This window comes from Marmota flaviventris, chromosome 3 (assembly GCF_047511675.1).
Source record: "Marmota flaviventris isolate mMarFla1 chromosome 3, mMarFla1.hap1, whole genome shotgun sequence".
Lineage (NCBI taxonomy): Eukaryota > Metazoa > Chordata > Mammalia > Rodentia > Sciuridae > Marmota > Marmota flaviventris.
The window spans coordinates 170074885-170091462 of NC_092500.1; the positions used below are offsets into that span (position 1 = coordinate 170074885).

At 51.5% G+C, this 16578-nt stretch overlaps 1 protein-coding gene across 2 annotated transcripts in view; it reads right to left on the reverse strand.

The window, feature by feature from the left end:
* Positions 1-5071: 5071 nt before the first annotated feature.
* Scara5 (scavenger receptor class A member 5) overlaps positions 5072-16578 on the reverse strand; it is a 105453-nt gene continuing 93946 nt past the window's right edge. For both annotated transcript variants that reach the window (XM_027927091.3, XM_071610607.1), the window contains 2 exons: positions 15984-16178; positions 5072-7120 (listed from right to left, as the gene is read on the reverse strand). In XM_027927091.3, the coding sequence (XP_027782892.1) occupies positions 6984-7120; positions 15984-16178 (332 nt within the window). In that variant the 3' untranslated portion in view covers positions 5072-6983. The remainder of the gene's footprint in view (positions 7121-15983; positions 16179-16578) is intronic.

Genomic DNA, 16578 nt, shown 5'->3' on the forward strand with positions numbered 1-16578 from the left:
CAACCTCGTGCAAGGGTACCAGGACGACTCGGGGAGAAAAGGGGGGGGGGTCTGCAGAGCTGCAGCTCCGCCTTCTATCCCACGCTGTGTCTGGGGCGGGTTCTAAAGTGTGGGGAAACCCGCAGCCTGGATCGGGCTGAGGCTACAGGAAGGAACCTCGGCTGTCAGGAGGAGGACTTCTTGCTGGGGCCATGTTTACAGAAACCTCCAGCAATCGGGAAAGGGTCAAGGAGGAAGAGCCTCCTTCCTGTAGCAGTGGACAGCAGGACAGGATGGAGCCTCACACTCTCCCTCTAGTGCTCTCTATGCGCAGAGCCACCAGGGAGTCCCCAGAACCCAAGCGCCATTTCAATGTCAGGCAGTACTGCAAAGCTGAGTTTCAGGATGTGGTTGGGGCTGAAATATAATCACTTCATAATGGATGGTCCCTGGGAAGTGGCAAGGGACTTTGGGTGCCAGGCTGGGCTGATGCCCCAGGACACAACTTTGGCTTCTAAAAGAAGCAAGGAATGATCATGTCACGATCTGATCCAGCCCTTGCACAAAGTTAGAGTTTGGGCATCACAACATTTGCAGGAGGAGGTACCTAGCTGGGTATTTCACTAAATCTGATTGATTAGGGTCATCATTTTAGTAAAATAAGTGAATGTCATTATGTGTAAATTTTAATAAAAACTCTGATTTTAATTTTCTGAGATGAGTAGGAAATGAATGGTCCTAGACTTTCTATTGACAGCTAAGGCCATTCCAACCAAGGCTGGTGCTCAGGCAGTAGCCCTCGCCACTTGACGAGAGATGGCCCTGAACAAAGGCACAGCCTCCAAGGGGGATGGATCAATCCAGTGCATGAAACAACCCCCAGAATGGCATCCTCAAAATTTCTTTGCCACAGGCAGAGGAATCTTGCCATCAGAGGACACTAGTACCTGGAATTTCAGATAAGAAGTTGACAGTAGGAGAGAGTTCACACCATCTAATTGCCTTTCTCTGGGTTTGTTTATATTATAGAATCTGAAGTTTCTGGGTCCCAACTCAAAACTCCGAATCCTTGTAGAAGTCTCCAGATTGCTCACCAACCCAGTTCCTCCCCTGACTTTCCTCCTGTCAGTTACCTCAACCTCATAGACCAGGCTGAACCAACTCGCTCTGGCACACCCCACCTGGGTCAATGAGAAATACCTGCCTGCCTTTTGCTCCCTCCTGACCAATACTAAGCCACCCAAGAAGAACCTCAGAGCACTGACCTTTTCCAAGTTCATTCATAACTACACCTCAGAAGCACACGGCAGAATCATGGCATTTGTCTGACTGTAACTAGATGACTCGGGAAATACAGTCACTGTAAAATAGTACATGGCTCTTAATTCTGATTCAGGAAAGATGATTCCATTTGCCGTAACATGCCTGGTGAGGCTTCTGACATTCCTTGCATCGAGTTATATGTCCCTCCTTGTCAACAAAATTTCCTCCTCAGTCCAATCTGTGATTTGAAAGCAAATAAATAAGTAGTTCAAATATTTTAGAGAGGGAAGAAATTATAAGCCCAAATGGTTTGGTTTGAAATCCAATCCACCAACCCTTTCTTTCCTTGACTCCTTCAAAATTTTACAAAGCCAGATCCTCTGGGACTGGCCAGGGAGGAGGAATTTCCGCTTCTTTTCAGAGTCTATTGGGAATCGCAGGAAGCCTGCGATCTCTCTGCCTGGGTTGCTGGGGGCTCACTCTCAATAGGTGCTGCACTGGGGTCATTTGGATGCAATTAATTGAATGTAGAGCTGTTTATCTCTGTGGGCACATGAACAGGACTCAGGGCTATTCTATTCTATTCTATTAACACAGTTGGTCTATGATTTTGCTTCTGTCCTCTTTAGAGTCGAGTTTTCTTGTTGCTAGGTTACAAAACTAATATAATAGTAATGCTTATGATTTCCTGGATTCAGGTTCTACTTCTCCAATTCCTGCATGATCCTCTCAATACCTGAGTTTCCTCCTGTGGAGATCTGGGATGGTTAGGACAGAGCCAGTGGGTATAAGGATTCAGGGAGATGGTTGTGTTGAGCCTCGGGAGCTTCCCATGACAAGTAGTCAAGGAGTGCTGACCATGGCTTCTGTCTTCCGTCCCTGCTCATCTACTACTACTGTGGAGGATGGGATTACATTCTCACTCTTGAACCATTTGCATCCCCTGTTGTTGATTATGCATGTAAACAGAGCCACGTGTGCTATTGCTAACTCATTAGCAATCAAGATGCCATTTTTTAATTTTTAAAATACGGTTAGCTCTTTGTTTTGCGTAAGTGGCTTGGCAAGCAACCACCGTTGCCTTCACCTGTGGACGTCCTGATCTTGGATAGTATTGCTCTTGGGGGGCTAATGTGGCACAAAAACCTGTGGAAAGGTGAAGAGCTAGAGTGTAACCTTCATGAGGACAGGGACGAAGCGCTCGCCCTACCCTGTATCTCCTGGACATAGGACAGGGCCTTGTCCATGGTAGACACTCAATAAATATGGATTAGGTGAACATACAAATGAACCAAGGGTGAGAACTTCGTCCACGCAGTTCCTGTGGGTTCCACCAGAGAGAAAGTCGTTTCACTGTATCCCCGAAAACGGACCTGGCTCTGCCCATTGCACAACCATGAGGTCCGTCCCTTGGAGCCAGGGCCAGGTCTCAGGGAGTGGGGCCACGTGGTGATGGGGAACATGCTGCCTTCTATTTGCAGAGGAGAACACAGGATGGGAAGTGACAAAGCATCAATGTGTGGACATAGGCAGGAGCCGAGAGGCCAGTGAGCTGGGCAAGGGGCCAGGAAAGTGTTCCCAACTCTTTGGGGCCACAACAGACGTAGTTATTGAATAGTCTGAGACTTCTATTTTGAACATTTTTCTGTTTTAAGCCTGTTTGTGTTTTTCTCAAGTTATTCCCTCATTGCTCACCCATAGCTTGACTCTGCCAGTGCTAAGGAGAGCCAACCAAGAGTCTCGGGGCTGACCTTTGAAGGGAATCTGGGGCGCGGGGTTGGGGGACACTGTGACGGGGACCAGGAGAGAATGTTGCGGGAAGCCTCTGCTTGTTCTGTTCTGTCACCTCTTCCCACCTGGGGACTCATTCCAGAGCTAGTTTCTGCCAAATCCTTGTGTTATATTTGAACAACAAAGCGAGTTCCCTTATGATTCTCCTGGCCCAGAAAATAGCCACTGGGAGGACCTCGACTTCTGGCCCTGAGAGAGAATTTCCCAGAATTACCCCCCCTCTCCATAACCAGGAAATTGCAAATTGTACTGACTACTTGAAACCTATCGTTTCAGACATCGGACAACATGTTGCAGAAGACTGTGGTCCCTGAGAAAAGGGGGACGAGTGAGGGGAGCCCCACCTTGGTCTGGGTTTTCTGTCTCACTGGGAGGGGCCCAGGTCCAGCAAACCACCGAGTGAGGAGGCAGACGAGCGAGGGGAGAGGCAAGGGCACCATGATTTGCCCAATCTCTCAGGACCTGCAAGAAGGGAATGGTGCAGAAGAAGTTCCACAAAGGTGCCTGGGGGTCCCCTTCAGTCTTGGGCTCAATATCCATTGCTCGTGTGTGAACCCCACGGGGCTGGGAAGCATAACTTCTAAGAAGAACTGTCACCAGAGCCTGCACAGCCTCCAGTCAGAGTGGAGTCTTTCCTGAAGGCTCCATCACCTTGTCCAGAGGGGTGCAGAGGGGAGAGGAGCCAGGCTCAGTCAGGCAGAGCCTCCCTCAGCTCCAAGAGGTGGAGGCAGGAGGGGAGCAGGAGGCCTGGGGAGGGGTCGTCCATGGAAGGTGGGGGAAGGCCACTCTAAGGACAGGAGTGGGTGATTTACGCACCCAGCCTTTACAGAAATGTTAGAGTAACGGATCTTTTTGTCATCAAAGTCACTGAAGAAACTAGCGTTGGTACCTGTGGCTGAGATAGTTGTCACTCCTCACGTCAAACCTCGTTCATGAAGTGGCTGTGTTTAGTGATGGTTCGGGGGATGCAGAGCAAGGTCTCATGGTCACAGATCGTGACGGCCATCGTGGTGCCTTCTAGACAACAGAGAGGGAGTAAAAGAGGACTGCTGTCCTCCGTCATGGGCTGTGCACAGAACCAGAATCACACGGAGGGCTGCACTGCCAGGCCTTTGGTGGGGGCACCTCTTGTGTGGATTTCTAGAACAATCAGCCTTTCTGCCGACTCGGCAAGTTGTCGTGGCCCATAGCACACTTAATGTGAGGTTTTCCCAGAGGTGTCAGCTCCGAGCCTGTGGCCAGGGCGACACAGTGACCAGAGTCTTCCACACACGTGGCCTAACTCTCTATGACCTTCTGATGGTAAATGCAGCTCTCCCCATTGAGAGCTCTGGAGATGGGAGGAAATGCCGGTGGGCAGGTGGTCTTCTCTTTATTGAATTCAAAAGCAGTTCTCTCCGGCAATCACTTGTGATGTTCTGCTTGAGACCTGTTTCCTTTGGATTCCCAAACAAGGCTGCAGACATCAAGTTCTGCCGAGGTTTGCCTGTGTTCCCCTAAGGTTCGATGTTGGAACTTCAATTCCTCAAAGTGCAGCATTGGCAGAATTTGGGTCACAGGGTCAGAATCCTCATGGATGGATGGATGCCTTTCTCCCACAAGTTCTCTCCCTTATAGGACTGGCGTAGTGACTGCCAGACTGGTTTGTTATAGAGCAAGTCCATTTCTCGTGTTTTGTCTTTTGCATGCACCTGCTCACCCCGGAGCGGAGGCAGTTCAAGTCTTTCACCAAGTGTGACTGTCTAATTTTAGAGTTCCCAGTCTCTAGAACTGTGATCCCAAATTAATCTCTTTTCTTTTATAAATTCCCCAGTCTCGGGTGTTCTGTTATAGCAATAGAAAACAGACTAGGACATGTTCCATCAGGCTCTTGGTCTAGATCCTTCTGTCTTCCAGAAGTAGTCAAACAGCTTTTCATAGACAGCCCTTGTTACCAAGCCCTGCTGGAAAATGATCAGGTTATCAACCTCAGAGCCCTCCCCACATTCCCTGGGTTTTCATGAGAAAAAAAAAAAAAAAAAACATGATGGAGAAGATATTGGTGACATGTTTTTCACTTTATTGAAATTCTTTCTTACAAAAGGTTTGATATATTTTAGGCCAGGCCTAATTTCCTTTAGTCCCTGAAATATACAGGTCCATGGTCAGTTCCATGTCCTCTTAGGTAGGTATGTAAACTAGCCGACTTCTATGTTTAAGGTTCAAACAGTTTTCAACATTGTTTTTATTTTATTTAAAACAAGATGTGTGTTTCCCCAAATGAAAAGACCAAGTAAAAAATTTATCTGAGTCTTCACTGGTGGGGTAACAATTTCTTTGCTAGAACTGAGTTGTGAATTCTTTTCAAAGTGACATCTTTCCACCTTTAGTATTTTGCTTTAAATGCAAACTTTGCAATGAGCTGAGCTATGTAGTAAGGAGTGCTGTGTTTATATATGCATACATATATTGGCTCTGGGAAAAGATGCATGAGCACATGCGTGTTATGTAAACATAGCAACTGACCAGAAGGAGAGTCTCTGATCCTTAGGACACTGGTGAATAACAAGCATACTGTAAGCAAAGAATGACCAAGGGCACATATTGGCTTGGTTTTCAGCCAGGCCTTTGCTGGGCCTATGCTTGAAGGGACCCAGGTCTCAGTTTCCCAACACACAATAATGCTCACCTGAGGTGACAGGCGATCGTGTATCCAACTATGAGTTTGTGATTCCTCCAAGGAGAGATGGAGCTGAAAGTACTTGCTACCAGGTAGCAGCCCCCAGCCCCAGAACATGGCCCAGTCCAACCTCCTCCTCATGTACACTTCAGAGTCTGACCTCCCGATCACCAGGAGGGGACAGAGATTGCAGATGAGTGGAGGGCCCTGGCCTCTCACTCCCCTGGAAATTATAGGGAGTCCTCACTTCCTTCCATCCTATAAGATCTATCAGGACTTGTGTCCCCTGACCACAGGAACACACCTGAAGAGGCCTAGAAGGTGCAATGTCACCACCTCCTAACAGTTCTGAGACACACTCGACTTGCCTTTAACCCTGACTGCCCAATGACCAAGCGGTGACTCAAGTTAACATGGGCGCTCACCCTCCCAGTCAGCCCTTCACATCTGTGTGGCTTTCTAAGCACCCGTGTCTCTGGCCCAAGCTTCTTGCTCAGGCCTTCCCAGTGGGAACTTGGCCTCAGCACTCTCAGTTTCTGACTTGAAGGCCAGGTGAGTGCTACCTGGAGGCAGTACCTTACCTGGACTGACATGCCTTGTACCAATGTAGCAAAATGGATTGATTTAGCACCAAGGTACTATGTAGCCCACCATGGTAGTCATTGAATAAATGCTGGTTTCAGTCCCCTTCTCCAGCTCCAGCTGGGCTTCTGCAGGAGTCTTGCATTCCCTCTTGCTCCTACAGGTGGCTTCTCCTCTATGTTCCCTCCCAACTAACCCCTTGTGCGTGGAGGCAGAGGAAAGAGGGGAAACCAAGTCATTCAGGATTGCCTCTTGCTGGGGAGGCAGATATTGAAACTCGTGGCCTAAATGAGGCTTGGGAATTATCTGAAGAGTCAGAGATCCGTAATACCGCCCATCTCCACTGCCATATTTGTCTCCGATATCTTCTCAGCATTCAAATGTAACCAAGAGACTGAAGGGAACGTGGATACGAGGCCCTGTGGATGGCTCAGACGGCTGAGCAAACCGGTGGTCCAGTCGACCAGGGCTCCCCAAGCAGGAACCCTGGGGGGAGGGAGACAGAGCCCACAGAGCCCACAGAGCACTCGAGCAGATGTCAGGAAGGAGAGTGGCAAGTCACATGGTCCGGGGATAGGGCTATGGGGGCTGGGGATACTGGACCGGGCAGAGCAGAGGCACAGCCAAGGTAGCTCCAAGCGATGTCCCTATCGCAGAAACGCAGGAGCAAGGCTTGGTGACAGGGCTTGACCTTGGGCTGTGCCCATTTTTAGTGTCTATAGCATGTCACCCCAGCATCCTCAGCGTGTCCACAGTTTGTCACCCCCCATTTGGAGAAGCTGCAGCGGAAGATGGTTTCCTCTGTGCCCTTGCAGGCGACGTCATCCATCCAAATCCTCCCTGTGCCTGTGGAGACAGGTCAACATGGCTTCTTAGCAGGGGTGCAGGAAGCGGGAGGAGACGGGGCATGGTTCTGCCTGCCCTTGACAGTCTGTCCCTGACGGCCCTGTAGGCACTTCTCAGATCTGGGGCTTCCTTCTGCCCTTTCCACCCCACCAAAAACTCATGCTTATTTCTAGGCTCAGTTTCTTGGGAGGAGAATAATAATAATTGAGGTGATGACATTCGTATCTCCTATGTGTCAGGCATCTTGCACATACCTAGTTTCCTCTGTCCTCACCACGCTGCTTTGAGGTAGGTATTAACAAACACCCATTTTATAGGCAGGGAAACTGAGCTCAGAGAAAAATTGGTGCAAGGTCACTCAGTCACCCAGCTTATAAGTGGCAGTGTAACCTCAAATTCATGTCTTGCTGCCTCCAGGATCACGCTTTGTAAGACACCCTGCAGAGCTTGGGAGTTATAGCAACATGAAGCCTTTGTTGGTAAATAGTGAGGCAGGGTCTAATCAGGGGACAGTATCAGCCAGACCCTGGATTGCCCCAGTGCCCCAGAGCCAAGTTTGTCAATACCAACATCACTTCCAACCTGTGAGCATTAAGGCAGATGGTCCCATTCTGTGAGCCCAAAACACTGATTCTGGAAGGACAACAGACCCCAGAGTTTAACATTTCCACCAGATATACATTGGAGGATATTCAAGAGCATCCTTAAACCATAAGTAATCAGGTGAGGTCTCCAAATCCAAGGTTGGTGAGGCAATCTCCAGCCAGCCCTGTCACCCTGCTAGTCTGAAGGTGCCCATGGGTGGAGGGCCTGGTGCCTTAATGAGCTCTCCCAGGATTGCGTCGGGGCACAGAATAGCAGACTTGGCACCGTGGGACCTCAATGAACTTAAAGGGGCTAAACTAGGGAAGCCAGTGAGTCTCCATGAGTGAATAGCAGTGCTTGTCCAGGGTCAGGGCTTGTTGAGGGAAGAATGGAGTCAGCTGCACAGAAGTCACCCTGTGCCACCAATGACAAACAGACGGGAACTTCTGGGCTCTCTGAGCTGATGGCTATGTCTGGCCCAGATGGTGGGGCTGAGCTCCAGGGCTCCTAGGGAAGCAGTAGCCTTGTCACTCAGAGTGGGGTCCCAGACCTGGGAGCTTATTAGAAGTAGAGCCCCTCAGTGGTGGCCAGGCCCTACTGAGCCAGGGTCTGCGAGTGAGCCAAGGAGCTGTGTGTGCACTGAGAAGCACGGGCAGAGGCAGAAGCCGGGCTCTGACGTGGGACATGCCTCAATTCAAGTCTCAGCACCATGTGGAGTGACCAGGTCGGTTTCCAAACTAGAAGGGGCCTCCCAGGATGTGGGACTTCCAGAGCTAAAACCTGGTGAGTTGTAGCCAAGCCAGCACTGTGGGTCATCCCAGCACCCTCACTTGTTGGGTCTATGACAACCGGGTTAAGAGTCATAAAATAGGTCCTAATAATGGGGTCACTCTGAGCGAGTCAATGAGGTTGTAGTTCGTGTGTTGAAAAGGGCTGTGGAATCTAAGAAAACCTGTAGTAAAGGCAATTCAGGACCGGGTGCAGTGGCACACACCTGTAATGCCAACCACTCCAGATGCTGAGGCAGGAGGATCTCAAGGTCAAGGCCAGCCTCAGTAACCTAGCAAGACCCCGTCTCAAAATAAAAAGGGCTGTGGATGGAGCTCAGTGGTAGAGCATCCCCAGGTTCAAGCCCCAGTGGCACCATAAGAAAAAGGTAGCTTGGGTTAGTCCTGTTACCCCACCCTCATGAGTCATCTCCCCGGTTCATTTCAGCCATCAGGAAATCCCTCTCCTTTTTAGAGAAATAGTCAACTATCAAAATGAATGACAAAACTCTGTCACTGAGCTGCTCAGTGAAATCCCCTTACAAAGAATGTCAAGGGAACATCTAAACCCACACTGCTGACCGAATCTACCACATGAACTAAGTGGTGTGGACATATTCTGGTTATGTAGAGCTTGTCACCATCTGCCATTATGGGGATGGCCATGCAGGGCGTCCACAGCAGATCAGGGAGGAGAGGCCTACTGGCCGGCTCTTGGACCCCACGCCTTCCCCAGGGCCTCCCCTGCCTGCTGAGCTGTGGCTCTTGCACAATAGGCCCTTCAAGCACAGCAACAGCTTGCAGATTAAACATCTCCGGGAAAACACATCAGTTTACAAACTACCCAGCAAAAGGCCACAGACCCAAGAGCTCTCTGGGATTAGTCACACCCAAAGCAAATAAAGAAGCAAATAAAGGAGACTAACAAAGAGCAGGCCCAAGGTTACCCGGCCCGAATGTGCGCACAGGGTCTCAAAACTCCAATCCTTAGTTGGTGTTCAGCCAGGGAGCCCTGGCCAACATCCAGACATGGAAAGGCCATAAAATGGGAATACGGTCATTAAGCGAGCAGCCTGGAACATCTTTGGTTTTGACAACAATGCGAGACCTCATTGAAGGGGGAAGGAAGCAGCAAACCATCTTGACCTCTCATGCGATGTCACAGAAATGAGTACTCTGGGGGTTCCAGCTGCCAATCCCTACCTTAGCTTTAGAAGTGACATGTGAGTGCTCAAGGTGCCGTCCCAAAACCAGGGCAGCGAGTTTGTTGGGGGAAACCCCTGGCAGGGGGCAGAGCTCATGTACACAGTCCAGTCTGAGGATCCCTGCTGGGTCAGGTCTGTACTCTACTGGGCCCAGCTCTACAGTGACATGATAAAGTCCTCTAGGGTTAGTAGGGCAGGCACCATGCTTCCCATTTTACAGATAAGAGAAGAAAGCAACAAGACACTCTTCCACTGTGAGGGGGCTGGGCAAAGAGCCCAGGTGGCCTGATGTGCACAGCGCCAGGTTTGAAGGTGATCATTCATTGAACAAATGTTGGAGGGCCCGCTCTGTACTCAGCCCTATTGTAGGTGTTTGGAATACATCGCTAAACAACAAAAGGCAGATCAACAAAGCAAAAAATCTGTCATGTGCAGCTCACATTGGAGCTTCTATATATTTATTTAAAGTAACATGAATAGTGGGATTAGGTTACACTGAATCCTACAGGCTTCCATCTGAGCCTCTTAGCTATTTGACAGATATTTAAGAGGGAGGAAAACGGAGGCCCCAGAAGATGAAGTGACTTGTTAGTGATTCTCTAATTATTAGGGACATGACTCGGCTGGCCTCTGACACTTAACAGGTCCAGGACTTGCTTCTCATTATAGAATCACAGTCCATAACCCACAACACCTAGCCAGGGGCAGCAAACCACAGGGCAAATGTGGCCCAATGCCTATTTTTATGAATAAAGATTTATTGGAACATGGCCCTGTCCATTTGGTTACTTATTGTGCCCAGCTGGTCTCCTCAGTTCTCTGAGTAGTTGTGACAGAGGTCATCCAGCCCACAAAGCTTAAAATATTTACTGTCCAACTCTATGCAGAAAATGTGGGCTGATTTTTACACTAAGCACGTTATTTTAGGGGGGAAAAAAGGCCAAAATGGTAATAATGATATAATTAGAAGTGAACACTCCCAAGTCCATCCGCCTGCTGCCACCTGTCTGACTGTGCCCATCCCAGTCCCCTCTCTGCACCTGCCTCGGGGGCGATGCTCCCTGCTCTAGGCTCCTTCCAGCTGTGCTCATCCCAGCCCTTCCACCTCCCCAGACCTGCTCCAGCCACACCTCTCCCTCTCTAGTTCCTCCTGGACAAATTTAAAATGTAAAACAGCTTCAACTCTCTCTGATTTGGGTCTCTCCTTGCTTTTCTCCAGGGAAACAGATAATTTGATGACTAAGCTCTATCTGGGAAAACAATTAATGGTGTTGGACCACAGGGAGGACTGTCAGGGACTGGAGATGTTGCCAATTACACTGGGGTGGGCTCAGGTTAGGCAGGCACTGGACTCCTCTCTCCCTTTCTCTTCCCTCCCTTCCTTCCTTCCTCTCTTCCTCCGTCTTCCCTCCCTCACTGCCTTCCTTCCTTCCTCTCTCCCTTTCTCCTTCCCTCCCTCACTGCCTTCCTTCCATCCATCTCTCCCTCTCCCCCCCTTCTCTCCTTTCTTCCCTCCTATATTCGTCCAGTTCCTAGTATGTCCCAATTCTGGGTTTTGAACTGTAAAGATGTTCGAGTCTCTCCAAGGCCAGGCCAGTGTGAGAGGCCGTGACAGAGACGTGCCCCAGATTGCCACGGGAGCCTGGAGCAGGTGCGTCTTCATCTTGAGGTGAGAGATGGAAGAAGCCAGAGAAGCTTTCTTCAAGGGGCGGTCACTGAGCCGACTTTCAAGCGGAGCAGGCACTCCCTGGCAGAGGAAGGCGGGAAAGGCCTCGCAGAGAACCGCAAGTGAGGAGACAAGGCGACAGGAAACAGCACCGGTGTCCTCTGAGCAAGCAGCCACCGCCAGGAGAGGACAGCGTGGGCAGGGGGCAGATGAGGAAGGCTTTGGGTGCTAAGTGAAGGGAACCAAAGTGATCCCAAGATAAAGGCCCACTGAGAATCCAGGAAGATGCTGAGCTGCGTAGGTGCTCGTTTTAGAATGGTCCCAGGCAGCCACCAGGAGGATGGCACCAGGGCAGCTGCAGGTGGCATGTGCAGGGTTGGAACTGCTACCAAAGCCCCGCTGACTGACAGCCCCCTGAACCCAACGCACAGAGGAGAGACCTGGGCCATGTTCTAACAGCTCGGCGGCACGCGATCTCATTTAACATTTGCTATCTCACTTAAAAAGAAGAAGTTGAACCCAGAGCTTAAGAATCTGCTCGAGGTCACCACCTAGAGGGTGGCAGAGACAGGATTCCAACTTGGGGGGTTTGACCCCAGAGTCGGAGCTCCCAATCACCGTTCTACCCTGCCTGAGGTCTTAAGGTGAAGACAGTGAGGACGGATTCAAGAGGGGCCAGAGCGGTGGACACTGGTAGACGCTGCGGGACTCGGGGACTGAGTAGGAGACAGGGAGGAGGTGCCCCAGGGTTCTGGCCTGGATGGGCCTGACTGGGAGGGCAGTGCTGGGGGCCCAAGAGAGGAGTACAGGATCTGGCAAGAGGGAAGAGCTGGGAGTTTGGGCAGGTCCTTGAAGGTACCTGTGGGCGTCTAGGAGGTAACTGGACATGCCAGTCTGGAGCTCAACAGAATGCTCTTGGACTCAGGGAGAGATCTGGGTTGGTGCTGAGGCCCCGGGTATGGCAATGGCCTCCAAAGACAGCGAGCAGAATTCAAGGACCACAGAGGCGGAGGAGGGGGGCTGATGGATAAGAAGTTTTAAAGAGGAAAGGGGTACAAGAGGGCCCTGGAACAGCGCAAGAGCTTTCTGGGAGGCTGAGGGAGGAGGGATGGGCCTGTGTGTGTCTGGCAGAGGACGTGCACCCTGAAGACGCGGAGGGACACAGGCAATGGAGGAAAGCCGATGAGTGGGCGAACCTGGACTGAGAGGCAGGGGTCCGGTGGGTAGGAGGCTGGGGCCAGGGACCTTACCAGCCCCACCCACTGCCAGGAGGGGGGGCCTCCCCTCCCCTCTGCCCAGCACTCTGTGGCGCCAGAGCCCTTATCATGCTTAGAATCCCCCTCAGCTGGACATGTGTGGTCAGGGCAAGGCTCCTTTGGCTCTGTGCCCTGGTCCTGCACCTAGCACCTGTCCCACGAAAGTGTCCTGAACCTGCCTGTGGGAACAGGGAGAGGCGTGGGAACAGGGAGAGGCGTGGGAACAGGGAGAGGCGTGGGAGCGCAGCCTGGGCTGGCAGAAAGGGCCCCTGGCTGAGCCTCAGCTGTGGCCGTCCCCTCCAGTTCTTCCCTTCCCTGGCTTCTACTTCCCTCCATGTGCCCTTTAGAGACACTGGCCACCTACTTTCCCAGGGCCTGAGTAGCCTGTGAGACAGGTGAGTGGACGGGCGGGGAGCAGTGGTCCAAAGCTGAGGCTCCACAGGCCTGAGTCCTCGCTCTGCTTTGAGGGATGGAGTGGGAGTTTAGGGCTTCCTCCTACGGGTTATGTCATATAAAAATCCGGCAAAAGGAGGCCACAGTCTACAGGATGGCTGGTCCAGCCTGGGAGCCATGTGCTGGGGTTGGGCTACCTTCACTTGGAGGATTGCTAGTTCAAGGCCAAGACTGCCACCACCTTCAAAGTGACTGTTTGGACTTCTTGAGAAGAGTCTATGGTTTCGCTTCCTCTTATTAAGAAGGAGTCCTCACTGGATGGATCCTGAAACCAAAGAGCAAGGACTCCCTCTTCTTCCTCAGGGAGATGCTATGACAGGATTCCTTGAAGAAACAGGCTAGAATGCAGCTCAAAGATGTATGGAAGAGAAGTGCTCTCTGCGGGCTGCCCTCCATGGCACTGTATGCCTCTGAAGTCCCCGTGCGCTCTGGCTTTTGGGTGGAGAGGCCAGAACATGTGGCGTTGCCCAGGTGTTTCCTGCCAGCTGTCTCAGCAGGCACCCCCAATTTCAGCAGATGCAAAGGGCACCCAAAGATGAGCTTCCAAGCAGGAACTGCATCCTGGGGTTGAGGATAGAGGTTCCAGGGCCAGTATGGATGTGTCCTGACTATTTCCCCATCTAGAGAGGACATGCCACCCTCTCCCCTCAGGCTGAACAGGGTCCCTGTAGCCATTTAGCACAAGGTTAGGATGGCACCAGATAGTTGCTACCTGGGGCATGACAGCACACATGCCCAGCTCAAGTCCACTAACAAAGAGCTGCTATGGTGGGCTGCTGCCGTCCACACCTGCAGAGAGACCTGGCTCCTGAGTGTGGGAGGACCAGGCCAAATCCCACCCCTCAGCACAGTGCTGATGTTCCTGAGAGGAGAGCAGCAGTGTCCCAACTCCCAGGGCCCAGACTGGACAGCAATCACAGATCCTGCAAGCCCTTTACTTAAAGACGAGGACACAAGACCCAGAGTGAGAAACAGCAGGCCCAAGACCACACAGCCAAGGGACAGGTCACTACTAAACAGGTGTGGGGAGCGCAGGATTCCTCAGAACCGGGGTATTGGTTTTGAGTCAACCCAGGTTTCTTCATGTTCAAGGTCTTGCAGAAGAGAGAGCACACGTGAGTGTGAATGTGTGTGCTTGAGTGTGGGTGGAGGTGGGTACTATGGGCATTCAGCCACATTGGCAGGTGCAGAGTGAATGCTCCTTGCTGTCCGTGTGTGGATGGTGGTCACAGCAGACTGAATGCTATGTTCACCCAAATTCACATATAAAAATCTAAGCCCCAAGGTGAGGAGGGTATTATGAGGCCTTCGGGAGGTGATCAGGTCATGTGGGTGGAGCCCTCATGGACAAGATTAGTGTCCTCAAAAAGACACCCTGGAGCACTTCCTTGATCCTTCCATCTCTGGGGACTCAGCCAGAGCTCTCTGTGAGCCTGGAAGAGGCCCATCACCTGAGTGTGGATCTACTGGGGCTTTGATCCTGGGGTTTGCAGACTGCAGAACTGTGAGAAATAAATTGCTGTGTTATCTGTTTTGTGTGGCACTGAGGATTGAGTCCAGGGTGCTCTACCACTATGCTATATTCCCAGCTCTTTCCTTTTTACTTGAGACAGGGTCTTGCTAAGTTGCCCAGGCTGGCCTTGAACTTGCAATCCTCCAGCCTCAGCCTCCCAAGGTGTTGAGATTACAGGCATGCGCCACCAGGCCCAGTTATTGATGAGCTACCCAGCTTCTGATATTTTGCAATAGCAACCCACATGGGATTAAGACGGTGACTGTAGAAAGCATGCCGAGGGCTTTCGGCTGATTTGTCTCCTTCCAGAAGTCACATGACGCAGTCCTGACTCTCCATAGTTCAGAAGGTGAGTGTATTTGGAGAAGACGTCAGACAATTAAGGTAAAATGAGGTCATTATAATGGGCCCTAATCTGATAGGACTGCTGTCCTTAGCAGAGAGATTAGGACACACACGAAGAAGGAAGACCACCTGAGAACACAAGGCGGAGATGCCATCTGAAGCCAGTGGGGGAGGCCCCAGAGGAACCCCCCTGCCAACACCGTGATCTTGGACTTCCCCTCTGGAATGGAGAGGAAATAAATTCCGGATGCTCAAGGCACCAGTCAATGGTATTTGCCACAGCTGTCCTGGCAGAAAAGGGCTGAGTTTGAGAGACAGACGTGGTGGGGTGACTGGAGACCGGAGCTGGGGCCTTGTAACAGGAAAAGAAAGAATGGTTACAGCTGGCTGCTGCTGAGGGTTAGAGTCTTGGCCCTTTGCCCCAAGCCTCTTGTCCCATCTGTAGGAAGGGGGATGTGCCCAGGCAAGTCAAAAGGAAAGCCACAGAATGGCCAAGGAGGACATCTTCTTGTCATATGAGGGTGAGATGGAACATCTGGGGGTGTTCATCTGGAGAAGAAAAGGGTCAGAGAGGCAGAGACAGAGTGGGTAGGACATGGACTCCTGAGATCCCTACCTGGGTCTGATGACAAGTTCTGCCACTTGCCAGCTGTGGGACCTTGGGCAAGTTACCCACCCTATCTGTACCTCAGTTTCCTCTTTGGAAAGGGGGATGAAATCTCTATCTTCTTACTGCGGTAAGGACTCAGTGAGTGAATATGTGTAACACGCTTGGAACACCATCGCGGAGTGCTGTATAGCTGTCAAGTTTGCACAAAGGTGTGGCCGGGGTGAGAAAGCAAGCTGCAAAGATCCGAGAAGCTATCCAGTGGGAAGGGACTAGTCATGCGCCTGAGACACAGGATGGAGAACAAGGGCCAGGAGGGGAGAGAGGAGACAAGCCTGAGTGTTGGCTGCGTGCCTGGGGGATGGCAGGATCGCAGCAGAGGAGCTGGGGCGACGGAGAGGAGAGCGGAGACCAGGGCTAGGACCAGCGGGCCCTCTCCCCAGTCTTTTTCCTCTGCAGCACTTACCTTGCCCGAAGCGAGCCGTCCGGTACACCTCCTCGGCGCCACGGAAGCCCAGCATGCGGCACACCACGTCCCCGTCCTTCTTGTCCCAGCCATCATCGCACACGGTGCCCCAGCGCCGGTCGTGGTACACCTCCACGCGGCCCTCATGCAGACCGGAGCCATTCACCAGGCGGATCATCGTGACGTCCGCACCACCTGCCGGAAGACTGAGTCACCACCTGGGTCTGGACCCCCACCTGCACCTCCTGACTCTCCTCCCTCCAGGCAGGAGGAAAAAGCAGGCTGGGCTGCAGCCACAGAAACAGGGTGTCCCTGCTGCCCGCGGTCAGCCTCCTTCACCCCCATTTCCTTCTTTTCTTTCTTTTGTTGTTGTTTCTAAGACTTTCAGGTTCTCAATTGGCTGGAAGGTACAGAGATCAACATCCCCCGCCATAATGGGACATTTGTTACAAATGACAAGCCTCCATTGATTGACACCTTGTCATTACCTGAAGTCCACAGCTTCCCCCTAGGTTCATTCTTAATTTTGCACATTCTGTGGGTTTGAACAAACGCATGATGAGACGTGCCCACCATCACTGTGTCACACATTGTA